This window comes from Musca autumnalis, unplaced genomic scaffold, assembly GCF_047663935.1.
Source record: "Musca autumnalis isolate F117 unplaced genomic scaffold, ASM4766393v1 scaffold_4, whole genome shotgun sequence".
Taxonomy (NCBI): domain Eukaryota; kingdom Metazoa; phylum Arthropoda; class Insecta; order Diptera; family Muscidae; genus Musca; species Musca autumnalis.
Window position 1 is genome coordinate 85,403,796 of NW_027411977.1, and position 23,292 is coordinate 85,427,087.

At 37.1% G+C, this 23,292-nt stretch overlaps 1 protein-coding gene across 24 annotated transcripts in view; it reads right to left on the reverse strand.

The window, feature by feature from the left end:
• Positions 1 to 23,292, reverse strand: part of Spn (protein phosphatase 1 regulatory subunit spinophilin) — a 347,126-nt gene that overhangs the window by 178,242 nt on the left and 145,592 nt on the right. For 18 of the 24 annotated variants that reach the window (XM_073982797.1, XM_073982823.1, XM_073982817.1 and 15 more), the window contains one exon: positions 16,452 to 18,037. In XM_073982797.1, the coding sequence (XP_073838898.1) occupies positions 16,452 to 17,964 (1,513 nt within the window). In that variant the 5' untranslated portion in view covers positions 17,965 to 18,037. Of the gene's footprint in view, positions 1 to 16,451; positions 18,038 to 18,326; positions 18,791 to 18,870; positions 18,892 to 23,292 lie in introns of those variants that run through there. The other 6 variants (XM_073982818.1, XM_073982808.1, XM_073982820.1 and 3 more) reach the window with 3 other exon arrangements.

Here is a 23,292-nt window from a genome sequence, read left to right on the forward strand (position 1 = left end):
CGCAGTGCTATATACCGTGAGATAGAGGCATCCTTGGGCATTTATTCCACCAACTTACATTTGATATTGCATGAACACTTGGCGGCAAAAATGGGTTTTTTTCTCGTTGGATCCTCTATCGATCGGAGCATGAAATTTCGAATAAATACGATCGCGGCACTTCAAAAGACGTTTATAAGATGGATCCTGTTGACGAATCATGGTACTATGCGTAAGAACCCGAAAATAGCAGCAATCGCCAGAAGATGCTGTTAAAACGTTCAAAAACCATGTTTTGGAGGTGTCTCAATCAAAGCACTGTAAACAACACAACGCATGGTCGTATGTCAAACTGTCCTGAGTACTCTTAGGCTAAAAACTGTCAAAATTTCCAAAAAAAATATCAAATGACTTCTGGCGGCACTGCGTGTTGCCTAGGCCAGAAGGTTTTTAGTGACCCTCGTATGTTCTATTTTTACAACAATTGGGGGAAATTATATTCAAATTCAACAATCCACATTTTTTGTTTTTTCTTTTATTTCGCTCCCTGCTGGTTTTGAACACACGAACTTCTGATTTGTAGCCAAACACACTGCACTACACGTCCATGTACATCAACATTTCTTCGTACTTTTGTGAACAAAAATTACCATGCCGAAGTTGAGCTTTGAACACACAACCCTAGAATTTGTTTTCGGACACACTAGCTCTGTGCCACCGTACTGATTACTAAGTAAGCAAGTAGTAAGTAAGGAAGTAATTAGTTATGTGTAAACCATTATATGTGTACTGCCTGATAATGCGGAGTTTAACGAACACTCATTACTCGGTAATGCATGAAGTAGTGACATGTGCTTACCAAATGTTTGCTGGGAAGGTACATACATATATTTTCACGAAAAGCCTCTAAAGGTCGCAATTATGGTTCATTGTTGTGGCTAAAAAACTATTTTTACAAAAATGTATGACGATCGGTTACGTCATTATTATTTTTTGACATGACCTTACCAAAGTAATCAGGACCAATGAACGTAAACAAACAAAACGATTCCCGTGCCAATCACACAAAGCCACAAACTTTTCAGTTTCTTTGAATCGTTTCATTCTCACAACCAAAACAAAACCACAAACTTTTCAATGTAAAAAGATGAAAACCGTACGATTTCTGAAATGTACTTCGGCTATGCTTTGCCGAGCTGTTTCATTCACCACCGAAACAAAAAAAATTTTTGGCAAACGTTTGCTGTGCGTATGGTCAATGACACACTCAGGCACACACACACACATGTGATTGCTCAACAGCATACCACAGTGAATTTTATCAACCACCAAACGTTTTTGATTTATTCACATGTGTTTAGTACTATTTCGCGTTCTATGTGCTCTTGTGGAGTTGAGTACTTTTCGCTTTTCATTTTGTTCGTTCTCACGAATGTAAACAAAACGAAACTAAACAGCGAGCTCCGCCAACGTGGGTTACGTTTCGTTTTGTATTGTTCCTGTGGAAAATACGAAACGATTGTAAATTTTATTTAAAGTATTTTTACGTACGCTGATCAGGGCATATGGGAAAATGGTCTCTCGATCACAATATGTTCCGTCGCCAATAGCCATATCCCCAATTCATATAACACAGCACAAAAAAAATCCAACTTATTTTCCCAGTGTATTGTACAAACATTTCTCATAAAAATTGACCGGAAAAAATAGGCTCGCAAAATGGGGGGATGGGGGTGATGGCCGAAGGGATGTTTAACGATCGCCACCGCCTATCATTACGCATTCCGCATAGTTTTAATTATGAACAATGTCTATCATGCTTTCATTTTATAGCTCTGAGAAAAAAAAGACAGCACGAATGTTCGTAGCTGAATTACTGCCAGGCATTTTTGTCTCTTCGTTTAGTGTTTGTAATAGCCCAGCACTTTGTTGTTTGTGCCAACTTGTTATCTAAATATTTTGAAATAAAATGGATAGATCTCTTATAAAAATCATAAACACTCTACACATACATATGTATGCATATACCCAGCAAACCAATCGTACCGACATCTTAACGAAATCGGAACAAAATTCGGACGATACGTCCGATATCTGATACGAAATCGTAACGATATCTTAACGAAAGTTGTATGAAGTGGTTGACATAATTTCGGAACGAAATGTCGGAGCGACATCGGATCGATTTCGGTCCGATTTCGTAACGAAATCTGAACAAAATCCTTGGGAAATTCGGAAAGGAAATTTCTTTCCGACATCGGAACGAAAACGGTACAAAATCTGATCTATTTCCTCTACGAAAAATCGTTTAGATATTGTTCAGACGTGTCGGACATCAGACATTTGGTTTGCTGGGTAGGGACAACATTGTGCGTTAATTAGAATACACAATACACAAGCAATAATAAACTGAGTATTCAGAATTAGCAAACAAATTAATTTTTACTACAACCACAGAAGAATCAGAATTTTGTCATGTGGAAAAATAATCAAAGAAAATATTTCGCAATGATTTTTCTACGTAAAATAATTAAAATTGCAATATTGATGAAATGAAATGATTTTCAAAGAAGGATGCGATAAAAAAACATTGTAACTTCTTACTTTGCAACATGAAGTTATTCGATACAACGATTAAATAAAAATAAGAAATTTCAATATAAATTTTATATATATTTTATTGTTTTTATTGATTGATTTATTATTTATTTTAATCAATAAAAATTTAAAGTTAAATAAATTTACATTTCAAAAGCCCTGAATAAGATAACCAGCGACATCTGTTATAAAACGCTAACATTTTCAACAATATTTGTACATATATGTGAAAGCTTTCAGCAAAGCATAACGTTGCCACATTGTAGTAGAATAATGAAATCGCAAAGAAAGCTTTCTATCCACGAAACCAAAAACACACAAACATTTAATGAAACATTTCCTGAGTTTTCAGAGAGACCAGATGTAGAACGAGCTATTTCTTTTCCCCCCTTTTTTTTGCCAATAAAGTTATATGAAACTATTAGTATAAAAGATAGGCATATAAGAAAGAGTATAATAGAGTGTTTGGGTAAACAGCGCATGTCAGCGAAAAAAAAACAAGAGAGTTTATTACGTATCTCACATGTCATATTCACGGAGCTCCCAATATTAAGGTCTGTTGTGCCGGCATTTGTAGTTTTTTTTTTTTTTTTTTTTTTTTTTTTTTTTTTTTTGTATACACAACATTTGCATTACTTAGGGATGGCGATTTTTAATAAATTAAAGTCCCCACAAATGTACCATATACTCTCCAAGCATACTGTTAATAACATGATACGAAGGCATGCAAAACTATTAACCCTTAAATATATTTTACTTTATTTAATTTTTAATAACTGCTATCTGATTTTCTTTAGTCCCACATGGTGCTCTTCAAGCAACTTTAAATGGAAGGTGCTTACACCTGGGAAATTTTTGCGGATTCTGAAACTACAATGTTCATAGATGAAAAATCAAAAAACAAAAAAAAAATCGCCGAAGCGCTTTTAAAATAAATCGCGCTTCACGTTGACATTTTTAGGGTTTTTTTAGGTTTTTACGATTTTGCTTGGAAACCGCAAGTTCTATCGAAATGGGACTGAAGAAAATGTTGTAGCTATGAAAATTCTCTATAAGATTGGCCTTTATGGTATTCTAGTCGGTTTTACCGTTTTGTAGATATAGAAGTTCAAATTGGGACAATTCCAATTCAATTCTGTATCAATATACATACAATGTCATGACTGCAAATTCCAAACTTAAACTTATATATCTCGAAAATGGTACAACCTAGGAAAAAATTACTAAAGTCAATCTTGTAGAGAATTTTCACAGCTAAAAGATTCTCTCCAGTCCCACTTCGATAAGACTTACTGTTTTCAAGCCAATCGTGAAAATCATAAAATTTCGATAGAACTTTCGGTTTCCAATCAAAATCGCGAAAACCTAAAATAAACCTAAAAATGTGAAATTTGACCGCAATCCCTCAAGCGATTTTTTCTTGTTTTTGGATTTTTCTCACCTATGAGCATAGCTGTTTCAAAATCTTCCCGGTTGTAAGCGGTTTTCACTTAAAGTTAGTTAAGGTGCACCGTACATGACATTGTTTTATAAGGAGGCAATACAGTCAGTGCATTGCCCCAATTTGAATTTCTATATCTCAAAAATGGAAGATCCTACGAAAATATCATAAAGGCCAATCTTGTAGAGAATTGTCACTGCTATAACATTTTCTTTAGTCTTATTCCGATAGGACTTGCGGTTCCCAAGCAAAATCGTGAAAACCTAAAAAACTCCAAACATGTGTACTTGAATCGCGATTTATTTAAAAAACGCTTCTACGATTTTTTTTTTTATTTTTTGATTTTTTTGGTTCAAGAGCACCGTGCAGTCTGTAGGCTAAAGATGTGCCTCATCGAAATAATGTTGTTTGGACGAAATTCGTTTCAGACAATTTGGAGTCGATTTAGAAATGTCCGTCTGTCTGACTAGTTGGCTGGTGCGCACGATAACTCTCGAATAGATCAACCGATTTGGTTCAAATTTTGAGTATCCTTATATTTTGTCCAAACTTAGTTTACGTTCGAAGATAGGCCATACCGATTCACCTCCTCCGGTACCTCCGCCACAAAAGTGAGCATCAAGGGTCGTAACTTTGCTTATGGTAATGTGCAATTTTCCAGGCATGGATCGGGTTTGAATATGGACTAAATCGGTATGCTCTTTCATGGACCTCCCATACAACATTTGGAAAAAGTACAGTTTAACTGATATTGATAACTGATATATTGAAATTTTTTTGCAACCTCGGCCCTGTAAAGATGACTCATTTTTTTCAAAGGCAAGTCCTACTTCAAACAAGTAAGAACAGCGTTAAGTTCGGCCGGGCCGAACTTGTTATACCCTCCACCACAAGTTGTATTGAAGTAAAATGGAATAATTAGTTTCCTTTCGTGTATGAAGAAGACTTAATACTAAATTTCAGCAATTTCGGTAAAACAATGTGAGGCACCGTTCTATGGGAACTATTTCAAAACGTCGATCTATACCGACAAATTTCTGACGGAAAGTTTTTAGACTCAAAGAAGAAAAAAATACCGAAAATCAAGAAGTACGCATCTATGGGGATATAGGAAGACGTGGATCTATACTGATAATACTCTTCTGGAAGACTAAATACCAAAATTCAGCCATTTTGGTGGAATATTGAAGCCACAACCTTCAAAATACGAACAACCGGGAGGTATCTTTCCATGGGGGCTATATGAAGGCGTGGACCTATACCGACAAATTTAAAGGGGAAGTTTGAGTACCCCCAACGAGGTCTAAATACCAAATTTCAGCCATTTCGATGGAATATTGAGGCCACAACGTTCAAAATACCGAAAATCGGGAGGTACCGTTATATGGGGGCTATATGAAGGCATGGACCGATACCGACAAAGTTCTGGGGGAAAGTTTTATACCACCAACGTAGACTAAGTACCAAATTTCAGCCATTTCGGTGTGATAATGAAGCTAAAACCTTCAAAATACCGAAAATCGGGAGGTACCGTTCTATGGGGGCTATATGAAGGCATGGACCGATACCGACAAAATTCTGGGGAAAAGTTTTATACCCCTAAAGAAGACTATGTACCAAATTTCAGCCATTTTGGTAGGATAATGAAACTAAAACCTTAAAAATACCGAAAATCGGGAGGTACCGTTCTATGGGGTCTATATCAAAACGTGGACCGATATATCCCATTTTCAATACCAACCAACCTGCAAGTAATAAAAACTTCTATACCAAATATTGACTCTCTATCTTTAAAATTGCGAGCTGTATCTTGATTTCAACAGACAGACGGACGGACATGGTTAAATCGACATAGAATTTTATGCTGATCAATAATATATATACAAACGGAATGACAAATTTAATTATACCCTCCATATGGTGGACGGTATAAAAATCCAGCCGGCACCATTTAAACTGTGTACTCAGAGGGAAAAATGTCAATTCGAAATCAAGTCAGTACGGTGTTAAAACATGGTATAATTTCTTCTCTGGGTGTAGTACGTAAGGCAACACTCAAGGGAAGAAACCGATTTGATCTGAAGGTTGAACATCGTATTATTTCTTACAGACTCGGATTATGTCCGAATATTGATTACGTCGGACCACTCTTTCGGATATCTTCTTCACAAAGTACAGAAAGGGTGCAGTTGAAGGACTCGTCTGGCATCGTTTCCAGTTACGACGGTACATTTTTTCGAGGGCAAGTCCATGTTTCCTGAGAAATTGGCCAAAAAATTAAAAAAAAACCCTAAAATAGAAATCGGTGATCACAAAACATTGTGCGGAAATTGTGGAATAAATATATCAACCTACAACAATAGGACCCCTGAATTTTCTGTCAATAATAATAATAATAATAATAATAATAATAATTTATACTACAAGGGTGACAAAAGTACTAAAAATTTTACCATTTGTTTGACTGACCGACTAATAATCCACTACCTGACGAAACGGATAAAGCTAGAAACTTTGGGAGAGGTTCTCTCTTGGTCGAAGCTATCAGATTTGGCTGAGATTTTGGAAATTCGAACTAGAACGGTACGAAAAGTACTAAAAGGTGCCAAATATGGTACCATTTGTATATGGCGAACCGGTAGAGTTAGAAATCTGAAATTTGATATGAGAGTCACTGAAGGAATATAGGATGGATGTACGAAAGAGTTTTAGAAAGTCGAATCGTAAGTGTACGAAAAGTACTAACATGTACTAAATTCGGTACCATTTGGTGTTATGTGAACGGATGGAGTTAATAGCTTGAAATTGATAGAGTTGATAGGGTTGCTATAAAGAGGTGGTTTTGGAAATGTATACCCATGTACATATATGAAAAGTACTAAATGGTACTAAACTTGATGCATTTGAGTGAATCGATAGAGCTGGAATCCTTAAAATTGAATTTATGGTTGCTGTTAGAGTGTAAGGTACTACACCCAGAATATAAGGTTGAGATATGGAGTAATTTTGGAAATTCGTACTTTAGTACTAAATGGTACTAAATTTGGTACATTTTGGATTTAGGATAGAGGTGGAATCATGAAATTTAGAATTGAGACTACTGTTGGAGTGTAGGATTGAGGTAGTTTTGAAAATTCGTACTTACAGGTGCGAAAAGTAAAAAAATGGTACTCAATTTGGTACAATTTGTATTAAACACGTGCAATGGTATAACTGTTTATATCAACAAAACAGATATATCATATACATAACAGATATAATATGATATAAATGTGGGAATGAGTGTAACAGTTATGATATTGTTTGGGTTGTGTATACTCACAATAACATAACTGTTAGAAACAGTTCTGTGTTGTATATGAACGAGTGAGAACTTTATTTGTTTTTTCGTTCTCAAGTATCTGTTGTACAACAGATATTTTTCAAATACTACAGATACCAACAGATACTATAGGTGTAACAGGCTTGTGTGAATAACTTCTAAGGAAAATTTCATAAAAAATAACATTTTTAAACATTTTTATTATTTAGGGGATAAATAAATATTAAAGCCATGAACTGTTATAACTGAACGCATCAATTCGAATGTTTTTCTGGGTTCAGTGAGTGGAATGTACGAGGGCTACAGAAAAGTTTCCGACCTAATAATGAAAACGCGAATATTTATCAAAAATAGTTTTATTACATTCCAAATATTTACTGCAAACAGTTTTGTTATATTGAAGCGTTTTTGTGGTTATTTCAAAACTAGGTTTAAAATACCTTTAAACCAATTTATTTCCCGCAGAGAAGTGTTAGCTTGTTACATTTTTAATTTGGTGTGGTACTGATTAAAAAGAGAGGGAGATAGAGAGAGTAACATATTTGCTTTCCTATGGTTAGTTTAAACAAATACTTACATATTATATGTGCCTACAACATCCCGGAAGGGAGAAGGCATACTTCTTCCATATCAATGAGTGCCCAGCGATTCATATTGGCACAATGATATGGGACCTACTTTTATCGTCGAGTCCGAACGGAGTATCTTACGACACAACTTGTAAAAAAGTTTTCATGGAAGGGAAAGGGGATACTTCTTCCATATCAAGTCCGAGCCCGAACAGAGTATCTTACGACACAACTTGTAAATAAGTTTTCATGGCTGAAATACTCAGGCCACCACCGCCGAAAATGTTGTTGTTCTGGTCGGGGATTGACCGTAAGAGAATAATACCTTCAAAAGCCCTTAAAACGACGCGTCACTTCGGAAGGTAGGGGTTGTTCCAAGCTGAATGGACCTACAATACATTTACCGAAGTATTATCCACCTACATACTTCAGACCAGGGCTTCGGAGTCGAGCCATTTTTGGTCAGACGCCGACTCCAGTCCAATTTTTTTCTCGACTCCGACTCCAACTCCGGAGTCGACTCCGAAAATAGATAAAATAAAATTCACAACTTAAATTATCAGTTTGAACTTTGAAGATACATTACATTGGGAGGATACCAAAACATAGACCTATATTGTTCGTTTTGTTCTCGTTGACAATACGGAATACAAAGTAACAAGCACTTCAGCATACTTCACACTTCAGAACATGTAGCAAAACCCTTCAAAGCAACTGCAATCAGACGGTATCGTTACAAGGTTCCTCTACCTAAACACCGACGTACGAGTATATTTACAATTTTCCGAATTTGACTTATGTACCCAATGAGACACGAAATACCAAATTACCAGAATTACTGACCGGTAACACTCTTTGTAATTTTTTGAGTTATGGAAAATAAATGATATTTTAACACCGCAACGTGATAGAAGACCAAAATAGCGTATTTCCCCTTAACATACACTTTCGTGGTTAAGGTTACTTGAAACCTTTATGTCAAAAGGGATCATTTTCTTCAAACCGTTAAGAATTTTGATTTACACTTGTAGGCCTTTGCCTACATAACTCTTCATCTTCAAGGATAATATCTCGGATTCTTGTACGTCCATAGTTATTTTTTACGTATTGCACTACGTAATGTGACAAAAGAAACCCTTTGAAATACATAAAATCGGGCCGTGCCGTTATACTAAATCGTAATCCTATACCGGCAATTTTACATCTTTATACTTTATAAAGTTCCCGACGAATATTTTGATGTGTTTCAAACGTAATGACAAGTTAGTATCTTATGGTAGAAAGTCTCTTTTGTCTACCACCTCAAAAAGAATACAAGTAAAACCAACGTTTAGTACGGCTAAGCCGAACTGAAAATCGAGTGATTAAATTGTTCTAGAAATTTATATATCCACAATCCTGTAGAGGCAATGCTCATAATTTAACGTCAATTTGTTAAATATTTTTCACTCCTCAGCATAAATATATTGACAAATTTATCCTAGATGCATGACTTAATCGAAAAATCATTTGATCTCTTCTCATCGAAGAACAACAGTGCTATCCTGTTGTTGGAATATCCCCTTAAATAGAAAGAGAAATGGTTAAGTAGGTTTACTTATAGATAACCACACACTATTCTATTATAAAAAAGCAGACTTCTTTATAAAAGACGCATGGTTCTTCAAAAGACCGAATATGTCGTTTAGAAAATAGCAGGAACATCGTCTTTAAGAAGATTCTAACTTTTCTCATACAAATTCAGCAAGAAGTCTAGTAGGTCTTTCGTATGATTTCCCTTAAAGAACTACAAGGTCTTTCATAGAAGTCCAACAGGCTCTTTCGCAGCAGACATAAATAACTTCTAATAAAAAACAAAAAGAGAAGACCAGTGAGTCTTCTATAAAATGGCCTGTAAATCTTCTAAAATATCTTCCCAAGGTATATTTGGAACATGCAAACATTATTCCAATCAATTGACCCAAAAATGTTTCCGATATGCATTTTGTAGTCAAAATAGAGATTAAGAGTTTTTTAAATTATGATCATTTAAATAATTTAAATTGATTTGACAAATTTTGATAAATGTAAAACAGATTGTTGCCCGGAGTCGGAGTCGAGCTTTTTTTCACGACTCCGGCTCCGACTCCGACTCCAGCAAAATTTGCTAGACTCCGACTCCAATTCCGACTCCGAAGCCCTGCTTCAGACATTAAAGTCATTTCCACAGAAGTACAGTCATGGGGCTATATCGGTGTAGAAGCAGGCTGATGAAGAACATATACACTTTATATCGACGCCTCCAAACAATAGTATGCTAAGTCGACTTAGCATGTTTTCAAGTTCTCTACATTTTTATATTTAACGTCCTTTTACTTAAATTCTGTCAAATTTTGGTAATAATCGGACAATCCGAACAGAAGTTATAAACAAAAATTTACTTAGCATTGTACTGAAGGTCAAAGAAATTTCCAAACTTTTAGAGCTTGTCCTGCAAAACTCACTGTTCAGAATTAGCAAACTATTATTTGGAGGTGTCGAACATCCTTTAACTTAAATTCTGTCAAATTTTGGTAATGATCGGTCAATCCGAACAGAAGTTATAAACAAATATTGACTTAGCATAGTACTGAAGTTAACAAAAATGTCCACACTTTGAGAGCTTCTCTTACAAAACTCACTTTTTAGACTTAGCATACTATTATTTGGAGGTGTCGATATGATCTTAAATTATTATTTCGAGGAGTTACAAACAGAATGACAAACATAATATACCCTCCATAACAAATTAAACGATTTTGTTATTCCTAATGGTTTTCATAATGCAGAATTTTTTATTCGTCCATGGAATGATTCTGAAGAAATTCGAAATTCATTTTGATTTAGGAACGCGATATCTTATAGAGAATTTTACGGTCGTTGTCTTTTGCTTTAGTCACTTTTTGGTAAGGCTCACAGTTTTTGAGATATATAAAAAAACCCAAAAATATGACCTATGACCATGAATAACTTTCTTCGCACGCATGGGACCAACAGAGATTTTTAGGACCTCATTTGTAATGACAAATCCTACATTTCCACCAAAATTCAGTTCTGTGGGAATTTTTCTATTTCAATTCCTATTTTGTTTGGGCTACATACAATAAATACTTATTGTATCACACCAATATCCATTTATATCAGTTTGTACAAACCAGATATAAACAAATATGTTCCTTTTTTTCTGTCTATACCAACTCATATCATACCTGTTTGAAAAAGTATCAGTATCAACTTGTAACTGAAACTACATTCTACATATCCATACTCACTCAATGTTGAAAAATGTCGGAACTGATATATTCAGTTGTATCCATGCAGGTGTTTAATTTGTATATGGCTGAATGGATAGAGCTGGAATCTTGAAATTTTGAATTATGATTATTGTTCGGATATTTTAATTTGGGTGGTCGGATAGAGCTGGAATCCTGACATTTGGAATTGAGATTACTGTTGGAGTGTAGGATTGAGGTAGTTTTGGAAAATCGTACTTATGGGTACGAAAAGTACTAATTGTTACCAAATTTGGTATAATTTGGATTTGGGTGGTCGAATAGAGCTGGAATCCTGAAATTTGGGATTAAAATTATTATTGGGATATAGGATTGGGAAAATTTTGGAAATTCGTACCAATGGGTACGAAAAGTACCAAATGGTACGACATTTGATACAATTTGTATTTGGGTGAAAGGATTGATCTGTGATCCTGAGATTTGGCATTAAGATTACTATTTGGCAATTCGTACTTATAGGTACGAAAAGTACTAAATACGAAGCAAACAAATCGTACCGACATCGTAACGAAATCGGAACAAAATTCGGACGCTACGTCCGATGTAGGATTGGAAATCGTAACGATATCTTAACGAAAGTTGTATGAAGTGGTTGACATAATTTCGGAACGAAATAGGAAGAAAATCCTTGAGAAATTCGGAAGGCGAATTTTTTCTTCCGAATTAAAGAATAGATTGCAGACTTATGGACTCTTTCACTAAGACAGTTCGAATACCAATTCGTTCGAACTACTACCAACCATCTGTTTTTTGCAAAATATTTGATACATTTTTGTTTTAAATCAAACAAAAAAATGTCTACAACAATAGGAGTTTGGTCGTAATTCGAACGAATTTGAATTCAAATCGTCGGCCATTAATGCCAGAGTTTCGAACTCACAAACTTTAGTATTCAATACACCATTGTCCCATCGTGCCACCCACAATAAATAAGAATTATTTTAATAAAATTTTCAAACCACAACTATTCAAGTAACCCCATAAATAAACACAAATTTACTACGTAAGTAAAGTAGAATAATTGCGTAACAAGGATGCTATGTTTGTACGTCAAACAAATCTAAAAATATATGTATGTGTGTGTGAATTTACGTCAATCCTCCTTCCTTGATGTAAAAGAAACGATAAACAGAATATTTCAAAAAAAAAAAAAAATATATATAAAAAGTCAACTAAAGTCAAGCACAACGTTGACAAGAGTGTTGGGAACTTGTCAATCATGTAACTGTGGGGAAACGTATAAACACATTTTTGCTAAATCCCATAACATTTTGAGAAGAAATATTTTTCATTTAGGAGACGACATAATGTCTGGAACATTTGGTAACAATTGATGTCAAGCGTATGTGTGAATACATATTTTGATTGGGAGAAAACTGAAAATGGAAATGATGCTAAACAAATGTGGCTGCGATTACACCATGCAACAACAATAGCAAACTCATGTTTTGAGGGTAGCTATTTCCATTGGAGATGAAAATCTTTGTTATGTGTATTAAGCAACGGAAAGGAATGAAGAAAGGATATGGCGTCCATCAAGCCCTAAGTTAAAAAGTGCAAGCATTGATAAGTCTTCGCTTTCGAGTTCTTAGGTACCTCAAGAATTGAGAGGACAATTTGATGTTTTGAGTCACTCCATACAATATTTATGGTGGCCACTAGCTATTTTAGTTAGTCACAGAAGGATTTGTAGAGCTACGAGGGCAGTTCGGAAACTTCTTAGCATAGCACAGAAAAAAGTTAAGTGTTTTGGAAACTTCCATCTCTGTTATGAACACATGTTAAATTTTGTTTCGATCTGGCAACTCCTTCATATAGAAGACCTTGAGGAAAACTATTTTAATCAAGGGATAGAATTGCTAGAAAAGCATTGGACTAAGTGTATTGAAGTTTCAGGAGATTATATTGAAAAATAAAGAAAGAAAGAATGTGCAAACTCGATTTAAGTTTCAGAGACATAAACTTCTGAAAATTTTGAACATTTGTGAGAAGGTAAAGAAGGAGCTGTTTGATATTGTTCTATTACGATACGCAAAATTTCGGCCAAATCGGATGGTCAATTCGTAAGTAATTGCGTACAACAGTCATGTTAGTTGGTGCCGACAGTGCATTTTACAGCCTTTAACGACATGTATCGGATCGCTAAAATTATATTTTCCTCGTCCTCTATTACAACAACAAGATTGTTTTCGTAGACATGTCCATACTACTTGATATAATAGGCATGGAAGTATGGAAATGTCTCCGAAAAACATTTTGCTGTCTTAATAGCAGCATACATGTCGTTAAAGGCTGTAAAATACCCTGCCCTTTTACGAAACAATCTTGCCTGTACCCACTAAATTGGGTAGTACGCAAGATAACCTTCGAAGGGAGAAACCGATTTGGTCCAAACGTTGTACATCGCATTATTCCTCAACGGCTCGAATTATGTCCGAATATCGACTACATCGGACCACTCTTTTGGGTGCCTTCCACACAAAGTTTAGAAAGAGTGCAGTTCAAGGCTCGTCTGGGATCATTTTTAAATTTTTGGCAACATGTTTTGTATGCGGTACTACTTAAAACGGCACAATTTCTTTCGGGGGCAAGTCCATTGCTTCATGAGAAATAGACTCAGAAGTATTGTCTTTCCTCCGTTTGAACTTAAGGAATATAATGAGGCTGAAGGCATATCTCTATCGGCACAGCTGACTGATACTTTCTTACTTGTTGTCGTATCAAAGTGTATATACCTCCGATAGACTAAAGGCTGAGGGTATACAAATATGTTGTGAGATAGACTAAAGGCTGAGGGTATACAAATATGTTGTGAGATTTTGATTATTATATTTATTTAAGAACAAATCCTTAAGCAGGTAAGAGAATCAGATAACTGTCACTTTCTGACCACTAAACAGACGTAGGGGATGAGAGATACCAAGGAACGGTCCTGACCGGCTTTAACATGGCAAAGTCCAGGATTTATGTTGGTCCCTCTCTCATCTCAAGTGGACACTGACCTCACCGTAGTGTCACCTGGGGAGCTGCCTATAACACCCGTTAAAGGTAGTGAGCTAACATGTGCCGCGCGTTCACCCATATGAACGCCTACCCTAGAAAAAGGACCCTACTATGAAAAAACAAAAGAAAAGAAAAACAAATCCCTCTAAAGTTGACGACCCCCGCAAACGTTTTAAGGACCATGATCTGCGAATCTGCACCTGGAATGTTCGCACTCTTTATAGGGAAGGTGCAGTTTACGCATTGGCAGATGTACTTGAAAAGTACAAGGCCGACATTACTGCCATACAGGAAATACGATGGAACGGGAAAGGCGTCACTACAACACCTAAAGTGACGCACTGTATTATAGCTGCCATGACATAAAGCATGGGTTTGGTTGCGGATTTGTAATTAGTCGGAGGTTAAAACACCTGGTCTCCAGCTTCACACCCGTGAATGAAAGACTTACTACAATTCGAATAAAAGCAAAATTCTTCAACATCAGCTTTATTTGCGCTCATGCTCCCACTGAAGACAAGGACGAACAGACCAAAGATATATTTTACGAGCGCTTAGAAGAAACGTATTACCGTTGCCCTGTCCATGACATTAAAATCATTCTAGGCGATTTTAATGCCAAAATTGGAAATTAGAATATCTTTGGCCCAACAGTCGGAAAATTCAGTCTCCACAATGAAACATCTGACAATGGCATGAGGCTGATAGACTTCGCAGAGGCAATCAACATCCATAATGGCACCTGGCTGTCTCCAGATCAGAAAACAAGAAATCAAATTGATCACGTTGTGATCGGTGGAAGACATTCATCGAGCGTGTTGGATGTGCGCTCGTTCCGAGAACAAACATAGACTCGGACCACTACCTCGTTGCAGCAAAGGTAAGCATCCGTTTAAACGTAGGAAACAAAGTACGAACAGACAAAACACGAAAGTTAGACATCGGCATATTCCTCATCCCGATAACATATCAGGTCAATGGCAAAGTATTGCCCACTCCATGCAAACAGCCGCAAAATCAGTGCTTGGATACCAGAGATCTCCACCAAGGTATCCATGGTATGACCAGGAATGTCGTGCTGCTACCAAAGAGAAAAATGCGGCATATAGGGCTACTTTACAATCCGTAGCAACGCGTAGCGCACGAGAGAGATATCGTCTTTTCCGCCCAGCCAAGATGAGGTAAAGACAGCAATAAACTGGCTGAAGAATAATAAGGCAGCAGGAGACGATGGCTTACCAGCCGAGCTGTTCAAAACCGGAGGCGACACGCTGATAAGGTGTATTCATCAGCTAGTTAGCACCATCTGCCAGGAAGAACGAGTACCCGACGATTGGAACCTGAGTATCCTGTGCCCCGTCCATAAGAAAGGAGATAAGACTGTCGTATGCTCTAACTATAGGGGCATAAGTCTACTCCCTATTGCCTACAAGATCGTGTCAGGGATATTGTGCGAAAGACTAAACCCTATGGTCAACGAGATAATTGGGCCATACCAATGCGGCTTTAGACCTGGCAAGTCTACCATTTACCAGATATTTACCCTGCGGCAAATCCTGGAGAATACCCTACCTACCTACCACCTTTTTGTCGATTATAAAGCTGGCTTCGACAACCCACTACGCTCAAAGGTATTCCATGCCATGTCTGAATTTGGTATCCCCTCAAAGCTCATTCGGACTTTAACTGACACGAGATCCTCAGTTAAAATAGGAAAGAACCTCTCCGAAGAATTTTGTACCAAACGAGGTTTCAGGCAAGTAGACAGCCTCTCGTGTGATCTCTTCAACATCCTGCTAGAAAAGGTTATTCGAGAGGCAAACGTCAAAAGAAGTGGCACAATCTACACCAATAGCCACATGTTACTTGCTTATGCTGATGATATAGACATCATGGAACGATCAGTAAAAGAAGTAACAGATACCTTCATGAAGGTCGAAGGAGAATCTGCGAAAGTGGGTCTGGCGGTGAACGGCGGGAAGACCAAGTTGATGGTGTAGACGCGTAATGCGTCCATAGAGATCGGGCCAACTGTTGACATTGGTTCCCATAATTTTGAGGTAGTAAAAGACTTCGTCTATCTCGGCACCGCCGTAAACACAACTAACGACAGAACATGTTTTGGCGGCTTTGTTAAAACTACATTTTTTAGCTAAAACTCTGTCCCTATTGCAGATTGTCAAACGCTCTGAAAAATATAAAACCTAAAAAAAGAATTTTCAACTTACCTTCATTTTCGCTCCTTCGTCTACGTGGCATACTGTGATAATACTGCTGTTGCATTTCCGATTTCTCGGTCGATTCATTTTCCTGTTTCTCATCTTCTGTGTGTACCGGTGACGATGGTCCCGACGATGCACTGGCTCCAGGCGAGGCTGCTGAATTGCTGCTACCACTTAACAGCCCATTGGCACTGGCTATTGAGGCGCTATTACCGGCACTGTCAATTGAACCACGTTTGGCGGCATGAACATAGCCCGGTGCCTGCAGGGTTGGCGATGAGGGTGTTATGCGTTCCTCTGTCTCAACCAAATCAATGGATTTTTTACGTGGCTTTTCGGGCGGTATTGGTGCTATGCCATTTTGTTCATCTATGGAACGTTGCTGGGCTGCAGCTGCGGCGGCAGATTTTGCAGGAGGTGGCGGTGGTGGTTCGGATATTTTTGTTGGAGATCGAACCCTTTCGGGATTGAATTTGACAGGGCTAACATTTTTCGGTTTGACAGCCGGTATGGGTGGCAAGGGGGGTGATTTTACGGGGCTACCAATTTTATTGCTGCTACGAGGTTTTATTTCTGGCGGTTGCACGGAATGCCTAATAGGAGGACTGGGAGGTTTATCCTGATGCGATGACTGTAAACTGGCCAATATGGGAGAACGATTTTCGTTGATTTGGTTATTTTGTGAAATTTTGTGATTCAATGGTGGCGAAGTCGTTGTATTCGCCGTGTCTTTCATTTGTATGGCTGAACTGGGAATTAGGACCGTGCCCGGTCCGGTACGTATGATGTCGCAACGATTGAGATCACCGTGAGATCGTGTGGTCTTGGTTTTGGTAAAATGTGATGTCCATTTCTTTTGTTTTTCAATTAATTCCCGCGAATTGAATTTACGTTCCGGTTTCTCGGGCTTATCAATGCCACCAGCTGATCCTGACAAAATTGCACTTACACTGCCCACTGCCGAGGAGCTTGATGAACATGAGGTAACATTATCCTCGGATTTTAACCTTGAAATGTTGTGTTGAAATTTTGGACTTGGTTCCATGATGAATTTAGAATTTGCCAAGGGCGGAACTATGCCACCATTCAGCTGGTTACTGTTATTGTTGGCCATTGAGGCGGCCACCTGACAACCGGACGGAAATGGCGAACGTCGTTTGGGTGGTGATATAGAACGATCCGAAGAACGAGAAGATGAACGATCCGAATGATTGATGTCACCGCAAAGATTGTCTTCACGCGAACCCGAACGTTTGACACTAAGATTGGAATTGCTCTCTACACCCAGCTTTTCGAAAAGCGCTCGTGCGTTATTAAACCGTGCCGAATGTGATTCTGTGCGTACAACTGTGGCGGGTGTACCGGATGTGTTTGCGGCAGCGGCGGCCGCTGCTGCTGCTGCAGCTGCTGCGGCGGCGGCAGCACTCAATTGTTCGACCGGTTGTATTTCAATGGGTTTACGTTGGAAAAGATTCGCAATTTGCGACACCTTACCAACAGGTTGCATTGGTTTCTCCATGTTGATGGCGGCGATGGCAGCAATTGTAAAATAATTTCTCTAGAAAATTACTTTGTGGCACAAGAGATGATGTCTGTAAGAAAAGAAGAAAGAGAGGAAAAAGATATGAGTGATAAGAAATCAACTAAGAAACAAAGTTATTAAAATTATTATTAAAGAAAAAGGGGGAGTAAAAGGGAGGGTCGTATAGCCTTTTAACTACCCCAGCATTGATTTATTCGCATTTGTTTTACAAAGGTCCAACATTCTGTCATCTTTGGGGTAGGTCATTTAATGTGAAATTTTGTGACCAACTTAAAATCACTTTTGCTTGACAAATAACAAAAAAAAACTTTCTTCTGTTTTTTCTACAGAGACTTTACCATGTTTACACAGTGTCTACGAAAATACTGCCAAATCACCACAAAGGTAAATACTAAAAAAAAAAAATAGAACGAACACCAGCAGCAGCTGCAATCAAAACACACAAAATTATTGATGATAAAGCAAAACAGCGTTTTTCGTGTTTCAGTTTCTCTCTCGGTTTAATCAAAATTCAATTTAATGTTTTCTAAAAGAACTTTACAACTTTCAACGTGTAATACCATCAAAAAGCCGATTTGGAAATTAGTTCCACAAAAAACTTGACAATAAAACACGATTTTTTCTGTAATTTCCGTCTGTTAGCGTTTTGTTTTTCTTTAAAATCGCAACGCGTTGCTGAAGAAGAGCAGCAATGAGAATACAATTTCGAACTAAATCAGAATCGGTTTCTTTGGTTTGGGCCCAATCAGCGCAGCAACCTCTTGTCTAGCCTAAATGTTTTTTTTTTTTCTTTGTTGGTATTGCTTTTATTTTATCAGTCAGCTGGAAAAGTTTGAAGTGGAACAAAACGTTGATGACGATGGCAATGTCAACTAAACCCACCACCACCAACCAACCGCCGCCATCGTCAGTCAGCGGCGACGTTAATAGTTTAGAACACAGCAGAGAAAAATAATAACAATAAAGAAGAAAATAACGATAACAACAAAATAATAAATTACATTTATGACAAGAAAAAAAGAAAACTAAACTAAAACTACAATAAAGAAATTAAAAAGAGGTATGGTCGAAGATTTTGTCACCATATCCAATACGCATTATTGAACACTTTTCAAACGAGTAAAAACGGGAGAATTTTAGATAGGGTCGAGGATATCATTAAAATTTGGAAATATAGACATAACCACAGGCAAACAACAAATATGGTCAATGTAAACATATTTTGAGAGGATAATAAATATGGTAAGTAAGAATACGGGGGCCACCGTGGTGCAATGGTTAGCACGTCCGCCTTGCACTCAGAAGGTCTGCGGATCGAATCCCAGGCCAAGCAACATCAAATTTTCAACGATGGCAAAATTCCCCCTCAGTAATGCTGGCGACATTTCCTGAGTACTTAAGCCATGCAAAACTTCTCTACAAGTGGTGCCGTAAGACACGCCGTTCGGACTCGGCAATAAAAAGTAGGTCCCATATCATTGAGCCAATATGTATCGGCGTGCACTCATTGTTATGAGAGAAGTCTCCCTTGTTTGTGGAACTATTATTATAGTAAGAATATGTTGTTCCTGTAAACATACACATACGGCCAATAATAAGTACATTATAGTTTTTGTTTGATGTCGTGCCTCACTATCACTTTTTTCTCTAGAAAGATGTGAACTGCGTTACATTTCGAAACTTCTATTTGTAACCAATGATGCAACAGGCAAAAATTGGTAACATTTTGTCATTTTTGTCTAAAAGCCCTATATTTGGTTGACCAAAAAAAAAATAAGGACATTTTGGATTTTTTATTATTTACATACCTATCACTCATTTACTCAAATAGTGGCATAACTCAAAAAACGGTTTTTTTGAGTTAGCAATTTCTATTTTTTCTACGACTTCTATTTTATCTTGTGTGAAATTTTCATGTTGATATCTCTAAAACTCAACGAGTTACAGCTTGTTTTCTAAGAGTTTGGCATTAATCAACAAAAACATTTTTTTGAGGTTATGAAGCACTAAAACATTTCGAATCATGCTTGATCTTGCACAGAAATTTAGCACCGATATCTGGCAAGATCTTTACAAAATATGATCCCAATAGTTGTTTTATTTTTTGTGTAATAACCTTTTTAAGTTGGGAAGTCAAATTTCATTCCGCAACTTAAAACGCGTTTTTCTCGAAACTTGATTTTTTGAAATCTGTCACTCTTTGAGTAAATGAGCGATATACCCCCATTATTATAAGTCTTCTTTACTTAAAGTATGGATTTTACGAAAAGATTTATAGCGTTCCGGTTAACTTAAACTTAAAAGTGGTCATTATTAGGGTTATGACTTTTTGAAATTTTTCCTCAAAAATGATTTCCTGTAGCAGGTATGAATGAACTTTTGCCTATTAATCACTATGCTATCGTTTATTCCATTGAAATATAAAAAAAGTTCACGCACAAATCGATTTTAAAAAAATAATTTTTTGAACAAATATATGAAATGAAATTTTTTTTTTTCAAAAAATTATTTTTTGTTGCACGAATGAATAAATATGAACCTACTAATAACTATAATAAAGTTTATTTCATTCAAATATTAAAAAAGTCGCGAAAAAAGTCACTTTGAAAAAATTTTAAATTTTTTGATTTTTGTTAAAAAATTATATTTTTTTAATAAAAGCGTTTACGACATTTTTACGATTCTCAGAATTGAAGACAAATAGTGACAAATAAATTTTATGTCATTTTAATTATCTCATGTGGCTCTAAACTTTATTTTCAATTATATATCTGTTTTCAGTGACTTCAAAAAATTGTCCATAATTTTGATAAATTCAAATTTTAAAATCATTTTGTGCGTGAGGTTTTTCACCGAATCACCTTATAATTAAGATTTTATGTAATCTTATGGCAAAACTCATCACGCTATGATACAGGGATATGAGGTTGTAAAAAAGTCATAACCCTAGTCATTATATTTCAAAGAGCGCATTCTTGCCATTAACTTTTAACGTCAACGTTTTATTTTTAATGCTTCCAAATTTGGTTTATTTTGTGTTTTCAAATCCATCCAATGGTAAAAGAAGACATGTAATAATGACTCATAATCGAGTAAATTTTAATAAGTTTTGGTTAGTAGTTTAACTGAGCTAACAATATTATACAAAAATTAAATAAAAATTACTTGATGGATGGGTCGAAATAAGCTCTATTACCCTGAAGAGAGGGGATTGCCGTCGAAATTATAAAATGAGGGAAAAAATCTTCAGTAAAAGCCAAATCCCTGGAAAGGCCGGTGGGTTTTGTCTAAAACACATTGAAACCAAATCAAAACTGAAGAAACAAGGTGTATGTCTAAAGAGACAACAAAAAACAAACGATAGCCCCATTGTTGTTCTTGCTAAAGAGACCTATTAAATTCATTTTGGGTAATTACTGTTGACATAGGTTAGGTTAGGTCAGGTTGAACAAAGGGGCGATATAAGAATCGCCACATACCCGTATGGACATACACTTAAGCCAGGATAGGCCTGTTGTGCGTTCTATTTGCGGAAGCCTAAGGGGAATAAATTTGTTATTGCTTAATTTATTAAAAGAAAATAAATTTATCAGTTAAGAAATTCTGTGCCATTGATATAATCTCTTAAGTTTTTGAACTCGCTTGCCCTAATATGGTGGAGTTCTAGTGTAGTGTTATTTCCTAGAAATAGGTTTCTAAGCGTCGCGAAGGCTGGGCAATGACAGAGATAGTGTTCCAACGTTTCGTCGTCCTCTCCGCATGCTCTACATTCGCTGCTTTCTGCACAACCAATTTTGTGCAGGTGTGCTTGTAGCCCTAGGTGTCCTGTAAGGATGCCTGTCAGTCTACTAATGTCCTTTTTAATCTTTAAAAGGAGTTCCTTTGTTTTATCCTCGTCTGGGTTTCCCCAGAGGATTTTTGTATTTTTCCCTTTCCCTTCAGTGTTCCAGAGGGATGTATGGGCGTTTTCAGCCCATGCCTTTAACTCTATACGCGCCGCTTTTAAAGGCTTAGCATTATCTAGGCTTATCGTAGTTTGCTCCCTGGCTTGCCTTGCCAAGGAGTTAGCTATCTCGTTACCCCTAATCCCTTTATGTCCTGGTACCCATATAATGTTAACCGAACCATGGTGGGAATAGTCGTTGATTGATTTTTTACACTGCAGGACAGTTTTTGATTTCACCGTCTTGCTTTAATTGCCGCTTTACTGTCCGTTAGGATGTTTACAGTGATTGGCCTTGTGTTAGCTTTAAACCAGTTCAGACACTCTGTGATCGCTCGGATTTCGACCTGTAGGATCGTATTATGATCCGGCAGTCGAAGGGAGATTCTAGTTTCCTGGTCTTCGATATATATACCCAGACCCGTTCTCCCCCCCTAGAACGGCCCCATCTGTGAAACCACAGCTTCCAGTTGGCATCCGTTCCAGGGTTCCATCGATCCACATGTCCCTGTCCGGTATTAAAATTTCACACAAGACGGATTCAATTTTTTCAGGTATACGGTCTGATACAATATGATCTATTGACTCACCTGTTGTAACCTGTAATATGCTTTGGTGGTATGTTTGGTGGTCTCTTCGGATCCACTCGCTCATCGACTTAAGTCTTATAGCTGCGATGGCTGCCTCATACCTTACCTGAATTTCTATTGGGTGGACAAATAAAATTGTCTCTAAAGCCCTAGTTGGTGTAGTCCTCATTGCGGTCTAATTAAGCTTCTGTATAACCAGTGTGTCATCGTAAGATTGAAACCCCATTTTGAGCCTATAGCCCTTCTGCAGGTTGACCAACAACTGTGGGCTTTATTAGCCCTTTCTTGCCATTTAAGTTTCCTGTCTAGAATTACTCCCAGGTACTTAATTGTTGGAGAAATGTTTATCATCTTATCAAGGAAAACGGGTTCTTCTAAGCTCCTATTTTCGTTTTCCTAGTGAATAGACATAGTTCTGTTTTTTCCGGCTTGACATTTAGACCTCTCGGTCTAGGCCAGCTATATGCTATTTTTAAAGCCGTTTCGGCCCTTCTACAGAGTATATTTGGATTCTTTCCCCTAAGAAGTATTATAACGTCGTCTGCATAGCAGATGGGTTCAAATCCCTCGTCGGTTAAGATCCTTAGTAGACTATTTATGGTGGTAACCCATAGGAGAGGTGATAGTATTCCTCCCTGTGGCGTCCCCTGACCAACTTTGTCTCTTTTTGTTACGTCTTGTAGCGCTATTCCCATCTATTCCTTAGCTTGTGGTCTATCCAGTGCCTCAAGACCCGGTTTACCTGAAACTCGTCTAAGGAGTGGATTAGCG